Source organism: Manis pentadactyla, chromosome 2 (assembly GCF_030020395.1).
Source record: "Manis pentadactyla isolate mManPen7 chromosome 2, mManPen7.hap1, whole genome shotgun sequence".
Taxonomy (NCBI): domain Eukaryota; kingdom Metazoa; phylum Chordata; class Mammalia; order Pholidota; family Manidae; genus Manis; species Manis pentadactyla.
In genome coordinates, this window is record NC_080020.1 from 11105491 (window position 1) to 11121427 (window position 15937).

A 15937-nucleotide genomic window follows, 5' to 3' on the forward strand; every position below is an offset into this window, starting at 1 on the left:
ATTCCCCCCCAACATACATGCTAATTGTAATGCCCCCTTTCTTCTTCCCCACCCTCATCTCTCCCTTCCCACCCATCCTCCCCATTCCCTTTCCCTTTGGTAACTGTTAGTCCATTCTTGGGTTCTGTGATTGTGCTGCTGTTTTGGTCCTTCTTTTTCTTTGTTCTTACACTCCACATATGAGTGAAATCACTTGGTACTTGTCTTTCTCTGCCTGGCTTATTTCACTGAGCATAGTACCCTCTAGCTCCATTCATGTTGTTGCAAATGGTAGGATTTGTTTTCTTCTTATGGCTGAATAATATTCCATTGTGTATATGTACCACATCTTCTTTATCCATTCATCTACTGATGGACACTTAGGTTGCTTCCATTTCTTGGCTGTTGTAAATAGTGCTGTGATACACATAGGGGTGCATCTGTCTTTTTCAAACTGGGCTGCTGCATTCTTAGGGTAAATTCCTAGAAGTGGAATTCCTGGGTCAAATGGTATTTCTATTTTGAGCTTTTTGAGGAACCTCCATACTGCTTTCCACAATGGTTGAACTAATTTATATTCCCACCAGCAGTGTAGGAGGGTTCCTCTTTCTCCACAACTTTGCCAACATTTGTTGTTTGTCTTTTGGATGGTGGTGATCCTTACTGGTATGAGGTGATATCTCATCATGGTTTTAATTTGCATTTCTCTGATGACTAGCGATGCGGAGCATCTTTTCATGTGCCTGTTGGCCATCTGAGTTTCTTTGGAGAACTGTCTGTTCAGCTCCTCTGCCCATTTTTTAATTGGATTATTTGCTTTTTGTTTGTTGAGGTGCGTGAGCTCTTTATATGTTTTGGATGTCAACCCTTTATCGGATCTGTCATTTATGAATATATTCTCCCATACTGTAGGATACCTTTTTGTTCTATTGATGGTGTTCTTTGCTGTACAGAAGCTTTTCAGCTTAATATAGTCCCACTTGTTCATTTTTGCTTTTGTTTCCCTAGCCCGGGGAGATATGTTCATGAAGAAGTCGCTCATGTTTATGTCCAAGAGATTTTTGCCTATGTTTTTTTCTAAGAGTTTTATGGTTTCATGACTTACTTTCAGGTCTTTGATCCATTTTGAATTTACTTTTGTGTATGGGATTAGACAGTGATCCAGTTTCATTCTCTTACATGTAGCTGTCCAGTTTTGCCAGCACCATGTGTTGAAGAGACTGTTATTTCCCCATTGTATGTCCATGGCTCCTTTATCGTATATTAATTAACCATATATGTTTGGGTTAATGTCTGGAGTCTCTATTCTGTTCCACTGGTCTGTGGCTCTGTTCTTATGCCAGTACTAAATTGTCTTGATTACTGTGGCTTTATAGTAGAGCTTGAAGTTGGGGAGTAAAATCCCCCCCACTTTATTCTTCCTTCTCAGGATTGCTTTGGCTATTCGGGGTCTTTGATGTTTCCATATGAATTTTTGAACTATTTGGTCCAGTTCACTGAAGAATGCTATTGGTAATTTGATTGGGATTGCATCAAATCTGTATATTGCTTTAGGCAAGATGGCCATTTTGACAATATTAATTCTTCCTAGCCAAGAGCATGGGATGAGTTTCCATTTGTTAGTGTCCTCTTTAATTTCTCCTAAAAGTATCTTATAGTTTTCAGGGTATAGGCCTTTCACTTCCTTGGTTAGGTTTATTCCTAGGTATTTTATTCTTTTTGATACAATTGTGAATGGAATTGTTTTCCTGATTTCTCTTTCTATTGGTTTATTGTTAGTGTATAGGAAAGCCTCAGATTTCTGTGTGTTAATTTTGTATCCTGCAACTTTGCTGAATTCCAGTATTCTAGTAGTTTTAGAGTGGAGTCTTTAGGGTTTTTTATGTACAATATCATGTTATCTGCAAATAGTGACAGTTTAACTTCTTTACCAATCTGGATTCCTTGTATTTCTTTGTTTTGTCTAATTGCCATGACTAGGACCTCCAGTACTATGTTGAATAACAGTGGGGAGAGTGGGCATCCCTGTCTTGTTCCCGATCTCAGAGGAAAAGCTTTCAGCTTCTCAGTGTTCAGTATGATGTTGGCTGTGGGTTAATCATATATGGCCTTTATTATGTTAAGGTACTTGCCTTCTATGCCCATTTTGTTTAGAGTTTTTATCATGAATGGATGTTGAATTTTGTTGAATGCTTTTTCAGCATCTATGGAGATGATCATGTGGTTTTTGTCCTTCTGTGGTGGATGATGTTGGTGGATTTTCGAATGTTGTACCATCCTTGCATCCCTGGGATGAATCCCACTTGGTCATGGTGTATGATCCTTTTGATGTATTTTTGAATTCGGTTTGCTAATATTTTGTTGAGTATTTTCGCATTTACATTCATCAGGGATATTGGTCTGATGGACACTTAGGTTGCTTCCATTTCTTGGCTGGTGGTGTCTTTGCCTGGTTTTGGTATTAGGGTGATGTTGGCTTCATAGAATGAGTTTGGAAATATTCCCTCCTCTTCTGTTTTTTGGAAAACTTTAAGGAGAATGGGTATTATATCTTCTCTGTATATCTGATAAAATGCCGAGGTAAATCCATCTGGCCCGGGGTGTTTTTTCTTGGGTAGTTTTTTGATTTCCGCTTCAATTTCTTTGCTGGTAATTGGTTTGTTTAGATTTTGTGTTTCTTCCTTGGTCAGTCTTGGAAGGTTGTATTTTTCTAGGAAGTTGTCCATTTATTCTAGGTTTTCCAGCTTGTTAGCATATAGGTTTTCAACATTTCCTGTTTTTAACAAAACTTTAATTTCAGTTATAAGCCTTATATTGACAGGAATACTGACTAAAAAAATTACCTAATATTAACCTTGTTTCTTCTTGATTTTTTTTTCTTGTTTTATTTATTAAGACTTTTTTTTAAAGAGCAGTTTTAGGTTTACAGCAAAATTGAGGGGAAAGTACAGAGATTTCCTGTATACCCCTGTCTCCACTCACGTAGAGCCCTCTAGTTATCCATATCCCCCACCAGATTTGTCACAAGTCACAATTGGTGAGCCTGTATTGACACATCATTACCACCTAAAGTCCATAGTTTACATTTCAGATTACTTTTGGTGTCCTGTCTATAATATGTAATGTGTAATGATGTGTATTCATCATTATAGTACTTATTATGCAGAGTATTTTCACCTACATAAAAATCCTCTGTGCTTCTCCTTTTATTCCCCCTTCTCCTCAACCCTGTCAGCCACTGATTTTTTTAATGTCTCCATTTTTACATTGAGTTTTTACTCTGAATTACTGTTATTTTTATATTTAGAAGTATTACTTGGTTCTTTAAAAAATGTGCTTAGTCTTCAAAGTCTCATCTTTTTTCTTATAATCAAGCCTTTGTTATTTCTTGGCACATATTAAGCCTTTGTTTTATATCATGTCTGAAATAGTTCTGATATTTATTATCTTAAGAATCTAATACTGCTGTGTCTGCCTGTGCTGGCTTTTCTTCATAGTGCTTTGTTTTCCTGTTGTTTTTATGTATGTGTGTGATTTTTTACTGTGAACTCAAATCTCTTGGAGTTTTGTGGGAGTCCTTTGTGGGATGGGTTGAATTTGTCTTACAGAGTGAATTTGTAATTCTGTTAGTTGTGAGCTGGAAGAGGACACTGTCAACTCAGCATCTCTTTGAATTACATTTTCTACTTGAGATTTTTGTTGTTGTTAATTTTATAATCCTACAGCTTTTGTAATTTGGGTCACAGACGTTTATGAGGCCAACTTGTGGTTACAAATTTTTGGAAGATATTTATCTCCCCTCCTGAGTGGCAAGGATGAGTCAGGCCGTGTCCTTGCTGTCTTCTCCTGTGGTACAAAACTATTGCTTTTTCCCCTTATGTTAAAGATGTAGCCCTTTGGGGATCCTAGTGTTATGCTGCGGTCTTTGAGCCTCCCTGTCTTGGGAGTTTCAGTGCCAGTTATAAGTTTTAGTGCTGGTTTTCCTGTGCTCCATTCCATTTAGCTATCAGAGAAGAGTTCAGAGGTCACTAGTGTTGGCAGATACCCTTAGTGTGGAAGCTGTCTTTGGCATTTGCTGATCTCCCAGGGCTCCCCTATCACTTCATTTTTTTTGGTTTCTGCAGATATTTTCTTACCAGTTCAGTAAGTTATTATTTTAAATTTAAAAATTCATCCATCTTTTGGTTGTCTTCATTGAGAGAGTCATGAATATCTAATTGCATCTTCATGATGAATTCTTTTCTAACAGATATTGAATCTAAAATAACCTTTCATGTAAGTTACAAAAATGGAGACAGAATAGTCAGGAAAAAAGTTGTCTTCCTTCTGTGAGTGTCATATACTCAGACAAAACAAGTGAATCCCAGTACCCATGAAAGCTTCAGAGCAGAACTTCTTAACTGAGTGCCACCATTTCTTTCCTTTATCCCAGTAAAGAATCACGGATTTCATAAATGATTGTTAATTGTAATAGATCATATTTCCTAAGGGTGGAACAGAAAAATTGGAACCAGTGCTATTGGATATTGACTTGTTCTAGGCTCAGTGTAAATCTTGGGCTGCTTGACTCATCATCATTTGACACGATAGGGTTTGTCAGCTTTCAACAAAATCTTCAAGAGCTGATGTTTGAGAACTCCTGTAAAATGCTAAAAATTATACAGAAAATTTTGAGCATGGTGTTTGTTTTTTACCAGTTACCTCTAAGAGTTGAAAACACTTTTAAATTAAAAAGCCACTCATCAGAAACTGGTTTGCTTAGACTGCTCTTTGCCTTTGTAGTTAGTATTTGGCTAGAGGTAGTGATGTACTCTGATTGTTTCTGCAGAGGAAACTTGGAATTCGTGCCAAAAGAATATCCTGCACATTCATAGAATCTGCTGAACATCATTACTATAGTAAGGTTTAGTTTACTATGCTGTACCTTAATTTAGAGTTATCATAAAGTAAATTTCATTCTCTATTTTCCATTTCGATCTGCTACCCTTACTCCCTCTGTAACCGAATCCCTCTCTGTTGAATTGTGTGTTGATTGGCATACATTGGTTGACTTGGACTTCTTGGAATTCTGTGTTAATACAGTAATGTTCTCAGAAGTATTGATAAAAGTGATTGGGAATGATAGAACATTGAGGTAGAAGAGACTACTGTTTAATCTTTACATTTTCTAGTCATATTTAGCTGTGAAGACCTTTTAATTTGTTTAAAGACCTATGTGAAAACCCAATAGATAAGTTTGAGGCTAGGGCTTTTTAAGTTCATTGAGGAGATTGACTCTTTTATTTTGCCAAGAATATTCTTACATCCAGAAAGGTTGAATGACTATGGTCTATGGCCTTTCCCACTTTATCACACTCAGCTTTCTCTTCCCTGACCTCTGGTTGGCCTGTGGGTTTGTTTGTTGTGAGGCTTGGGAGGGTGGGTGGGTACAGTCATGGTACCTCTGATTGTTGTATTGGCCAGAATGAGTAGAGAATTGTTTTTTTTAAGATAGCTATCTAATTTTTTTCTTCTGATTTTTGTTTCTGTTGTTATTTCTTAGCTATTGCAGGGAGATCACATTTATTGGCATTACTGGCTTGTGAGAGTAGGTTTTTTTCCCCTTGGGATTAAAGGGAAGAAGAGAACCAAGGTTAATGGGACTTCGGCTGATATACCAGGCACTGCAGGGTGCTTGTCCAAACATTTAGATTCAGTTAATTTGTAGCTACCTTATATAGTACTTAGTGGCATTTTTCCTCAGTTAGGAACCTGAGGCACAGAGAGGCTACTACTGACCCCTGGTGAAACCAGCTCTGAAGACAGGTTGGGGGAAGGGTTTTCTAAGCAGCACATGAAAAGGTGTGTTATACTGGGGACAAGTGGGACATCTGAGGTGGTTAGAATGCAGGGTGTGTGGTGTGATTGGTATTACACTGGACAGGGAATGTTCATGTGGCTTGCATTCTGTTCTTAGTTCATCCTAAGGGCCAGAAACACTTCCTCAAGGTTTGTGTGCGAGGCTGTATTTGGATAATCACCATTTCTTCTTTTTTGGGAAAAGGGGTTGTACTCATTTGTATAACCCAATATGAGTTTGAATTATCCAGTAGGTGGCAAAGATCTGGGCTTACTGATAGTTTTCAACACATGTAAGGGAATTTTGTGACAAGACACTTGTGCTGGCAGGGGTGGGGGTTGGGTGTGCAGCATTCCTACCAAGGTGGCTTTGTCCAGTGGGTCTTGAAGATGCTGTAGTAACAGAATTTGATGTTCTAGAACAGTTAATGGTAGTCACGTTTAGAAACAGTATCTATAAACTAAGTGATTGCATCAAGGTTTTATATAAAGCCTAAAAGTAATTCTGAATTTAAAAAATAGAGGCAGTATCTTGTATATATACAAGTGCTGGATGGCTAGAGTAGTGGAGGGAATGTCTTGCTTTGGTAGAGCTTGGCCACCAGCCAACCAGGTCCCTTTAATCAGTACTTATTTTCAGGCTTGACCTGTCAGGAAATTGAGAATGTATAGGGGCAGCAAAGGTCTGGGCTTCCCAGGTTCCGGACTGGAGCTCAGTCAGGGAGCAGGGCTTCTGAGCTCTCCGGCGGTGATAACCCTGAGCCAGTGTCGGTGCGGAGGCCTCCTGTGTTGCCTGGTGTGCGGTGTGCAGCTCTGCAGGGTGGGGTTCGGTATTTTGTGAGTAAGGATATATCAATTGTATTTATCTGGTGGTATGTTTTCTTTGGAAACTTTCAAGTAAATATATCCAAAGTTACTATGCTTTCGGAATTGCTCTCATTTCCCTTTCAAATCACTTTTCGAGCCCATTATTAGTATGTGCTGGTACTCAGGGCCTTAGTGTCCTCCTGTACCTTCACTTTTTCTTCAGGGACCTCTGATGAGCAGAATGGAGTTGATCCTGTTCCTGAGACCGTGACAGAGGATTTGTGTCTGCCATGGCCCTTCTTTTGTTGGGCTTCATTTTATTTTTTATTATCTTTCACCCCCAATTCCATGTCCCAGCCCTCAGTTGTACTGAATGCACATTCTTCCAGCCCATTTGCCATGTGCTTTTTATATAGATGGAGGAGTTTTGTGTTAATCTCATGTTTTGTTATTTTTAACATGTTTTTGAGAAATGTCTGTGATTATGTGAATCTAGTTCATTTCTTTTGCTGTCATATTTTATAGGCCATCTAGGTTGTTGTCAGCTGTGCGGTCCTCAGTGACACTTGAGTAAACATTCTTGTCACCTTTAGTTCCCTATGAAAAATTTTCAGGTCTATCCCTGCAAAGAATTGTTAGGTCACTGAATATATGCATGTTTAATTTCACAAAATTTCAACTGAGATGGCTATTAGATTACATTCCTGTTAGGTAGAACACATGTACAGCAGGTGCTTTCAATTCATTACTTATAAAAAAGAAACAAGTTGTGAATATAATTCTTTGATCTGGGCTTTGGTTCTATGAGAAAGTTCCTGCAAACTAGTTCCTAGCCTCATTATTAAAAGCCTATATTCATCACTATTATCCCTTATTTTATTTCAATTACGTTAGTTAAAGGGAACATAGTTTTTTAAGGGATGTCTCTGTAATGCCTATGTAATTATGACAACGTTATGAAAATACTATGAAGACTAAGATCTCTGTTTTTCATTTTATAGGGCGCCAATGCCTCGGCATTAGAGAAAGAGATTGGTCCAGAACAGTTCCCAGTCAACGAGCACTATTTTGGATTAGTCAATGTAAGTATCCATTAAACTTAGCCTTCAAAATTATGGTTGGAAATAGTTTTAAAAATGATGAATGCACTTCATAATTTATTAGAGGAAAATTGTCTGTATTGGTAGACTTAATGCTGAGAAACTTGATTTGGAATTTAATAATTATCTTTAATGGAAGAGAAACAAAGTTGCCTGAGGTCTTAAGAATCAGAACAATTTCTAACTTGTCAGTCTGATTTTTCCAGTATTGTGTCAAAAATTTTCTCCTATCCAAAATTTCATATGACATAGACCAGATGATCTCTTGATTCTCTTTGAGAATTATTTAACTGTCAAAATAGAAGTGGTCCAAATGTACAGACATAAATACAGTTTTTGTAAATTCTTCCACAGGTCTGTAGAGCCTTTGCTAATTTCCTTCCGGCATTGTCCCAGGAGTATGGATATAAAAGTGCAGAATACAGGAAAAAAATACATCCCAATTGTTGTAGAGGTAATTCTAGGGATTATACATTATTAAAACTTTGGAAGGACTTATTTTATAATTTTCAGCCATTTTCTTCATCATCAGAAAACACCATAAACCTGTGCTATGTCATTGTGGTAGTTTATGCTGTTGTACTGATAGATCTAGGTTGAGTGTTTTAAGATGCGTATAGGTGAAAATACAGGTAACAGTGACTTGTATTGAACAGATCAGTGTGTCACTGAATAGTGGTGTGTAATGATGTATGAGGTAGATTTCTTGTGGGACTGAGGAAAGCACTTAGAGGGATGGGGTGCCCCTTGCTGTGGGAATTGGCTCTGTAAGTGGGAAGCTCACAGCAAAGCACAGCAGGCGTCCCCCTCCTCTGCCTGTCCCCAGGGGAGCCTACTCAGTAATCTAATCTGCTGGCTGTTTTTTCTGGAATTTAACCCTTACATTCTAAATAAAGTGTTTAAACTGCAATTAAAAAAATAATAGTGACTCTTTGTTCTAGATCTAAGAAATTTAGCTTTCCTCTGCTGCCCACCTTCACCTCCCCCATCCTCCAATATGGAATTAATCATTGCTTTATTTTCTTGTGTTCTTAATTTTGACTTATTCTTCCCGAAATCTTCAACAAAGCTAAAAAACTCCAAAGGACCTCCCCAGTATCATCTCCTTCCCCGAGTGGTGGCGGCAGAGCCTGTTGGGGCGTCCGTGCTGCCGGGCACCTTAGCCCCGCGGCCCTTCTCTGTCGCCCTGGCTGTGTCATTGCTGCGCCCCCTTCCTGGGTTGTTTTTCTCCCTTGCTTTGTGGAACACGCTCTATAGTAGCTTCCTGAGGAAGTGTGCAGAGGAGGAAAACTTGGAGGTGTTGTGGATTTAAAACGGGTTTGGTTATAGTCACAGCTAGACAGAAACCCGAGGTTGTGACCCTCCATCAGCGCCTCTAAGGGGGTCACTCTGTTGTCTTCTGGCTTCTGGCAGTGTTGAGAGCGCTGATGCCATTCCGAATCTTCAGCTTTTTTCCTTTAAAAAAAAAATGGGGGAGGTTTTTAGGATATTCTCTATTCAGGTGTTCTGAAATTCCACTGGTGTCTTGGTCTCCCCAGTGTTACTGTGTTGGGTGTTTCTGGACCCGTTTAGGTGGATGACCCACTTTCCCCACTTCTACAGTGTTTCTGATACTACTGTTTGGACTATTTCTGTCCTATCAGTTTAATTTCCCTTTTCTGTCTTTATTGATATACTATTAGTTACATATGAAAACATTTAGACTGATTGTTTACTTTCATCTTTTTCTCCTATTTCTGATCATTTTGCCTTTTTATTCTACATTTTTTACTATTTCTTTAACTTTTTTTGTCCAGATTATTGTATTTATTTCCTAAGAATGGTACGTTTCTTTTTTCATCTTGTTTCAAGGAGGCAGTATTTTCTGTTTTTTCTCTCAGGGTATTTATTTGTAGTTTTTGTTGTTGGGAAGGTTTTCTCTTGCTTACTAGATGGTTTCTGAGACCTCTGTGTTCACTTCCCGGGTTTTAAGTTCTGTCCTTCCTATTGGAAGCTTCCTTCAAATTTCATTCATACATGAAAGTGTGATTCAAAAAGGCTAATTGGGGCTTTGTGTATTTTAGGTGGAGCTTGTCTACCCTGGGTTTCACTCTAGGGTGACCCCCTGACAAACAAGCTTAAAAAAAATAGCTCCCTGCCCCCTCCCTGTCACCCCCCACTGTGATTTCAGGGCGGGGCCTTTGCTGTGGGGCTCTGCTCGCTGCTGGGCGGATTCCTCAGCCTCCCTGTGGGGCAGTTTAACCCAGGCTTTCATTTGAGCTTTTGTTTCCTGTTCAGGGCCGAGCTGCCCTCCGCTGCCCTCCTCCGCCGTCCTGAGGATTCTCAAACCCAGAGTCTCCCGTTCAGCTTCTGTGGAGACTAAACCTGAAGTTAAAGGTTAAGTCCGGGGGTCTAAATGGTCCATTTAAAGACTTTTCACCAGACCTGTGTTCTTAGATGTCTCCCCCTGACCCCGCCCCGAAAAGAAAATTCCCCATCCTTCAGGGTGAATGTCTCATTTTCCCCTTACAGTTGCCGGGCTCCTGCACATCTTCTTTCTCTCTTCACTGACATCTGTAATCTGTGGTTGACTTTTTTGACCTTTTGAGGTTTTGCCTAATCTATTCTTTTATTGTCATTTTATTGGCGTTTTCATGGGAAGGAGAGTTAATTGAATATATTTAATTTCTCTTGTTGAACGAGAAGTCTGGCCTCACTTCTAATATCTAAAATGCTCATGCTTACGTACAGTTGTCTAGTGATCAGAAGTCTTGCTTAAATTCTGGGGAAGGCAAGCCCCAGTGCCTTCAATCTCCTGATTGCTTCGCTGTGGCTACTACCCTTCTCTGGCTCAGACACCAAAGCTACTGTGTGTCTTGAATTAAAGTAAAGTTGTGCCTATTGACAGTGTTCCAGAAGATCCCATTTTCTTTAGAACAGGAGTATTTTATATATTGAAGTCTGTTTTACCTTCACCCTTCCCCAGTATAAATATTACAGTCTCTCCGTTTATGTCTTAACTGTAACTTTTTTTTGCAGATAGCCTCAGAACAAGTAAAACACGTCCCAGATAAAATCATATGAGTTCTAAAGCTCTGTATTATTTTTTCTGCTAGAAATGTTGTTGTTACTTTAATATCAGTATCAAATACCAGTACAAATTGTATAAAAAATGGGTTTGTGAGAAGGTATTATTTTTATTACACTGTATGGATAGATTTAAATTCAAAAAGCAGTATTTGTGCTTCTCCCTGAGGTGAGTAACTGAGATTCAATAAAACCAAGAGAAGCAGGAGGGAGTAAAGTTAGTAAGAGACCATCAGAGGAAGTTTGTCTTTATCCCCTCTAGAGATTCATTTGCTAAGTAGAAATACAGATTCTGATCTTGGTGCCTACATGTGATGATAAAGAACTGAGGTCTCTAAGGTAGCCAGAGCTTCAGCTGTGAAAGATTGATGAACACCTTGAATTATACTCAGAAGTAAATTGGTAGTCTGAGTAAATGCAGCAGAGCTAGTGTAGTGATTAACTTTTTCTGTGATTTATACTTTCAGCCTACTTTGCAACTGTGTTCTGTACCTTTAAAACTTTTTCTCTAAGTCCTATTTTTCAACTCAAATTACTGTCAGGCTTCTCTTTCTCTTGTTTCTCTCCTCCCTTAAAAATTTTTTTTTTAAAATTAAGGTATCATTGATATACACTCTTATGAAGGTTTCACAAGAAAAACAATGTGGTTATTACATTCCCCCTTATTATCGAGTACCCCCACTCCCCGCCATACCCCATTTCACTCACTGTCCATCAGTGTAGTAAGATGCCACAGAGTCCCTATTTGTCTTCTCTGAGCCTTTTAAAAAATTTTATAGAGTTATCACATTATTGGGGTCCCCTAAAAGTTAAGGTTGGAGCTTTGGTGGGTAGGGGAGTGTGGCTCAGTTAATTCTGAGATCAACATTTTAACTTTTTTCCCCCTGGTCTCCATTCCTGTCTGCCAATTGGTTAGTGTTGTAAACGACACTGGCATGTAGCTGCTTTAAGAAACTTTGTGGTTAATGTTTTCTAATAATTGGATTTTGTTGAAATGAGGCACATGTATACTTTGTTTTCATAGGTCTGTTCTTAACTAAGTATACATTTCCAGGTTCAGTTTAATTGCTTTTACAAACAATGAAAAGCATTTCCATTAGATCTGCCTGATTGAATCCCTTTTTGCAACCAGTGAGTGGTAGAGTCGTTCAGTAGCACTCGCCTTTGGGAAACAATACATGTATGTATTCGGGCAGTTAGAAAATTAAACATTTTTTTCAATGGAGAGAAGAAAAACTAACAGTTAAATTGACCTAGTAGAAATTCCACATAGTGAATATTCTCAACATTGTTAATGACAGCCTATTTTCCATTATTTTCAATTGCAGATAGTTTTATCTTAGAAGAATGTTTTCACAAATGAAAGCTTTATGGCCTCTGATATGTATCACTATAATTTGCATAATATGTAGAGTGGGGATTTCCTATTGGCCTAACTCGTGGCTACATTAATATTTCTGATGTTACTGGAAATCAGGAGAAATAGTGTGGCATGAGAGTTCAGAAAGCATCTTGAGTAGGCAAGGGGTCTTTGGAAGCTTTCTCTTGCTGTAAAGTACTCCACTTACAGCTAAATTCTTTAAACACAAATTGTTTTTATCTGACAAACCAGATTGCCTTTTTCCCTTACATCTTGTAGCTAATGAGTATGTATTTTAGTAAAGTTGGTACAGAATGATTTAAACCAGTACTATTACTTTCCTATTTTTTGTGCAGTCTATATATTTTTCACAGCCTTTTCCTCTTGTTTTATTGTATTGTTCTGTATTAATTTAACAGTACAGTAGGCTCCAACACACGAGCAGGTTGGGCTCACCAAATGTATTTGTGAGGCTGCCAGGGAATGTGCTTTTCCCTAAAATCTTTGTTATAAAATCACAGTTGTGTTCCTAGAACATCTTATAAAAAGCTTTTTAACATGAATTGCTAGTGGTCAGTCATTAATTGGAATTCTGGATCCAGCAAGCAGGGGCCTATTATGGAGGAAAGAGAAATAAAAATGAAACTTCCTTCCATTTGTGGATTATAACTTGATGAGGCTCTTGGTTCTGTTTTCTTTTGCATTGATTTCATTCTCATTTAGTTTCTCTCCACCTGATGGCCATAGGCTACTTGAGGCTTACGTTATCAGAGACTCTGGGGTCCGACCTATCAACCCTGACAAAGAACTCTGGGGCAGGTGCTCTGGTTAGATCGGGTCAAGTGCCCAACCGTGTTGCAGGGTCTCTAAAGGGCTTGTGATCAACAGCCCTACAGAAATTGCATGGAGAAGCCAACTCCTATATGTGGGTTGAGTAATGGCCGTCCACTAGCATATGGAAGGATGTTGGGTTCGGTCCACTTGGCTGTAGTGCAGGTGGTAGGTAGGGAAGTGTGGGGTATAGTGTTATAAATCAGGACCACCTAAACAGAAACTGTTGTCAGGGGAAGAGGGCTTTCCCTTACAAGGGGATGTTCACATTCACAGGGCAGGCACTGTCACCAAACCTCCAGCATGGGGAACAGTAGAGCATTTAAAGGTAATACTATTGACATAATACTGGTGGTTAAAACTAGTAATCGCCAAATGGAATATGTAGATGATCCATTGGGTATGGGAAGAAAATATTAGAATTTGTAATGTGTATTTTCATCTAAAAATGAAAGGTAGATTAAGCTTGACTAACTTCTAGTAAGCAGATGGTGGTGGCACCCATACTCTGTCCTCATGTAAAATGGTTGTGTTACTTCAGCTCCATAGCACCCAAGAGTTAAAGTATCAGCCTCTCATTCATTACGCTTTTGCAAGCTAGTATAATTCCAATGTAGATAGAGAGATTATAAAATTTAATTCCAGTTAATCTAATTCTTCAAAATAGATGAATGGCTTTAAAAAGGTTGTTTCAAAGTAACTATATAGTGATAAATGCTAGAACTGTTCTCAGTACTTCGTACAGATTATTCATTTAATTCTTTACAAGATTTTAAGAGGTAGGTGCTGTATTTGAAGCCCCACTTAACAGATGTGGACACTATAGTAATTTACCAAGGTCAGATAGCAGAATCTTGGTTTCAGATCCAGTGCTTAGTTACTGTATGTAGCTCTCAAGGCAGGTAATTACTTGACTGAATTCAAAGAAGTTTGATAGATAGGATTGAAAATTTAATAACATAGTTTAGAAAGTAAAGACTTAAAGGAGACTCTTTTCCACTTGGACCTATCTGTGTATCCTTGTAAAAATACCTTTTTCAGCTTTCACAGCCATTAAAACCACATATCTAAGTAACTGAGCATAAACCCAGACTATCAAATCACTGTTTTAAAATCTGTAACCCACAGTTTTCAAAAAAAGTACTCAGTCTCATTGCTCTCACTTAAGATACTAATAATGTTTAGTGAAAAAAAAATGAGACAAATTTTAGATGTTCACTTCATAATACATTTGTTATCCTTTTAATGTACATAATGTACATATATAATTTATAAATCTGCGCATATTAGGGATCTGTGCTCAAAATTATCTGATTGATAGGGGTATGGTAAATATTTGTGGAAGGGCTGTTTTTTTTTATGACTTAGAGAAGAGGCATTAGAGAAAGCCAGGATAGGTCGTTGTGTTCAAAAGGTAATTACAAAATCAGTGATCAGACCTTGAGGACATGGCAGCTTTTAAACTTTGTTTCTTCTGATTTTAAGCCTCCTCAGACCTTGATCTTCAGAATGAGCTAGAAAAAATGTAGAGTAGGCTTCAACCCGAAAGAATGTCTTTTTGAGAAATCGAACGTTCAGAGACAGGAATGGGGAGGGGATCATCCCAGACAGCCATCGTGCCTGAAAGCTATATACTTGAAGGATATATTTTTAGGCTTTAGGAACTTGAATGAAAGTTACTATAAAAATGAAGGAAACCGAAAAAAAAGTTCCAAAGTTGTGAATAAGATCGAAAGTTATTCTGGAGAAAGAGTGGTACTTTCAACCTTTAATTTTTCTTTAATAGGATTAAAGGTAAGTAGAAGACCGTAATAGACCTTAGTGTGAATTGATTGTAAGGTCACCTCTTGCTTTATGTTCAGAAGATGAGCATGAAGCTGACTTCCAGGATTCTGCACAAAATAGAGTTGCCTCTGGTTCCTTAGTTTGTTCCATTTGCTGCTTTTTTGTGAGTCAAGCTTCCTTACCATAAATTTTTATAATATACTGTGATATACTGTGTTTTGTTTTTAACTGCCTACTCTGTGGAAGTTGGAGTCCCCTGGTGCTTATTCTTTAATATGCATGTCCAAATTACAGAATTGTATCTTCTCTTTAGTTGACAGAGTAAGGTCATTAGAGTCATTAGACTGTGCTACAAATGTTCGTATTTTTCAGACTCATTAATACTGAGTAATTGGTAAGATAATCTTAGTAATATTGTAGATTTTACTGCAGGTACACTTAGCCCTGCCAGCCACTTAGACTGGATAGGTCTTACTTAGGTATATCTTTAGTTATATTTATCGGTCATATCAATGCATCATCATGATAGGCTTCTCTGAGCATTTCTCTGGAAAGCCTTTAAAGCTTCTATTTTTGTGAAATCAGTTTTTGGCTCTGACTAACAGTGTGAATGTAGAAATGCTCTATCTTCACTGGGTCTCATGTCCACTTCCTTTTTTCGTGATAAGTTTAATTTGTTCTTCTGTTCCCTGAATATATCTTGTAAATTGATAGTTAGATTTAGACGCTTGATTGAGGTTTAGTGCTTTTGTTTCTCAAGACAAGAATACTTGATAGGAGTTGCTTTGTATTTCTTGGTGCCTCACATCACAAGACATGAAAGTTAGGTTGGTTGTTTCATATGATGCTGGAATGCATTTGGGGTTAGGCTGAACCCTCCATTTTGAAGTTCCCATCAACCTTTAACCTAATGCTCTTAGTATCCATTGATAATTATTGCCTAATCCATTATTTACAACCATTTCTTCTGAATTTATTAGCTGGAATTATTCTATAAGCAGGAACTTCCTTCATCAACTATTTAGTGCACCCCTTGAAATATATGAAATATGGTTCTTATAGAAAAGGCAAGATAAAACTTTGATGCTTTCTTCATATATATTAATTTATAACTCATGTTGGAGACTAAGGAAAGTTTCTTTTTTTAAAATAACGATTATTATTTCATCTA

General features: G+C 38.0%; 1 protein-coding gene across 3 annotated transcripts in view; it reads left to right on the plus strand.

The window, feature by feature from the left end:
- Positions 1-15937, plus strand: part of USP12 (ubiquitin specific peptidase 12) — a 103668-nt gene that overhangs the window by 47543 nt on the left and 40188 nt on the right. For all 3 annotated transcript variants that reach the window (XM_036917369.2, XM_036917371.2, XM_057490105.1), the window contains exon 2: positions 7626-7706. In XM_036917369.2, the coding sequence (XP_036773264.1) occupies positions 7626-7706 (81 nt within the window). The remainder of the gene's footprint in view (positions 1-7625; positions 7707-15937) is intronic.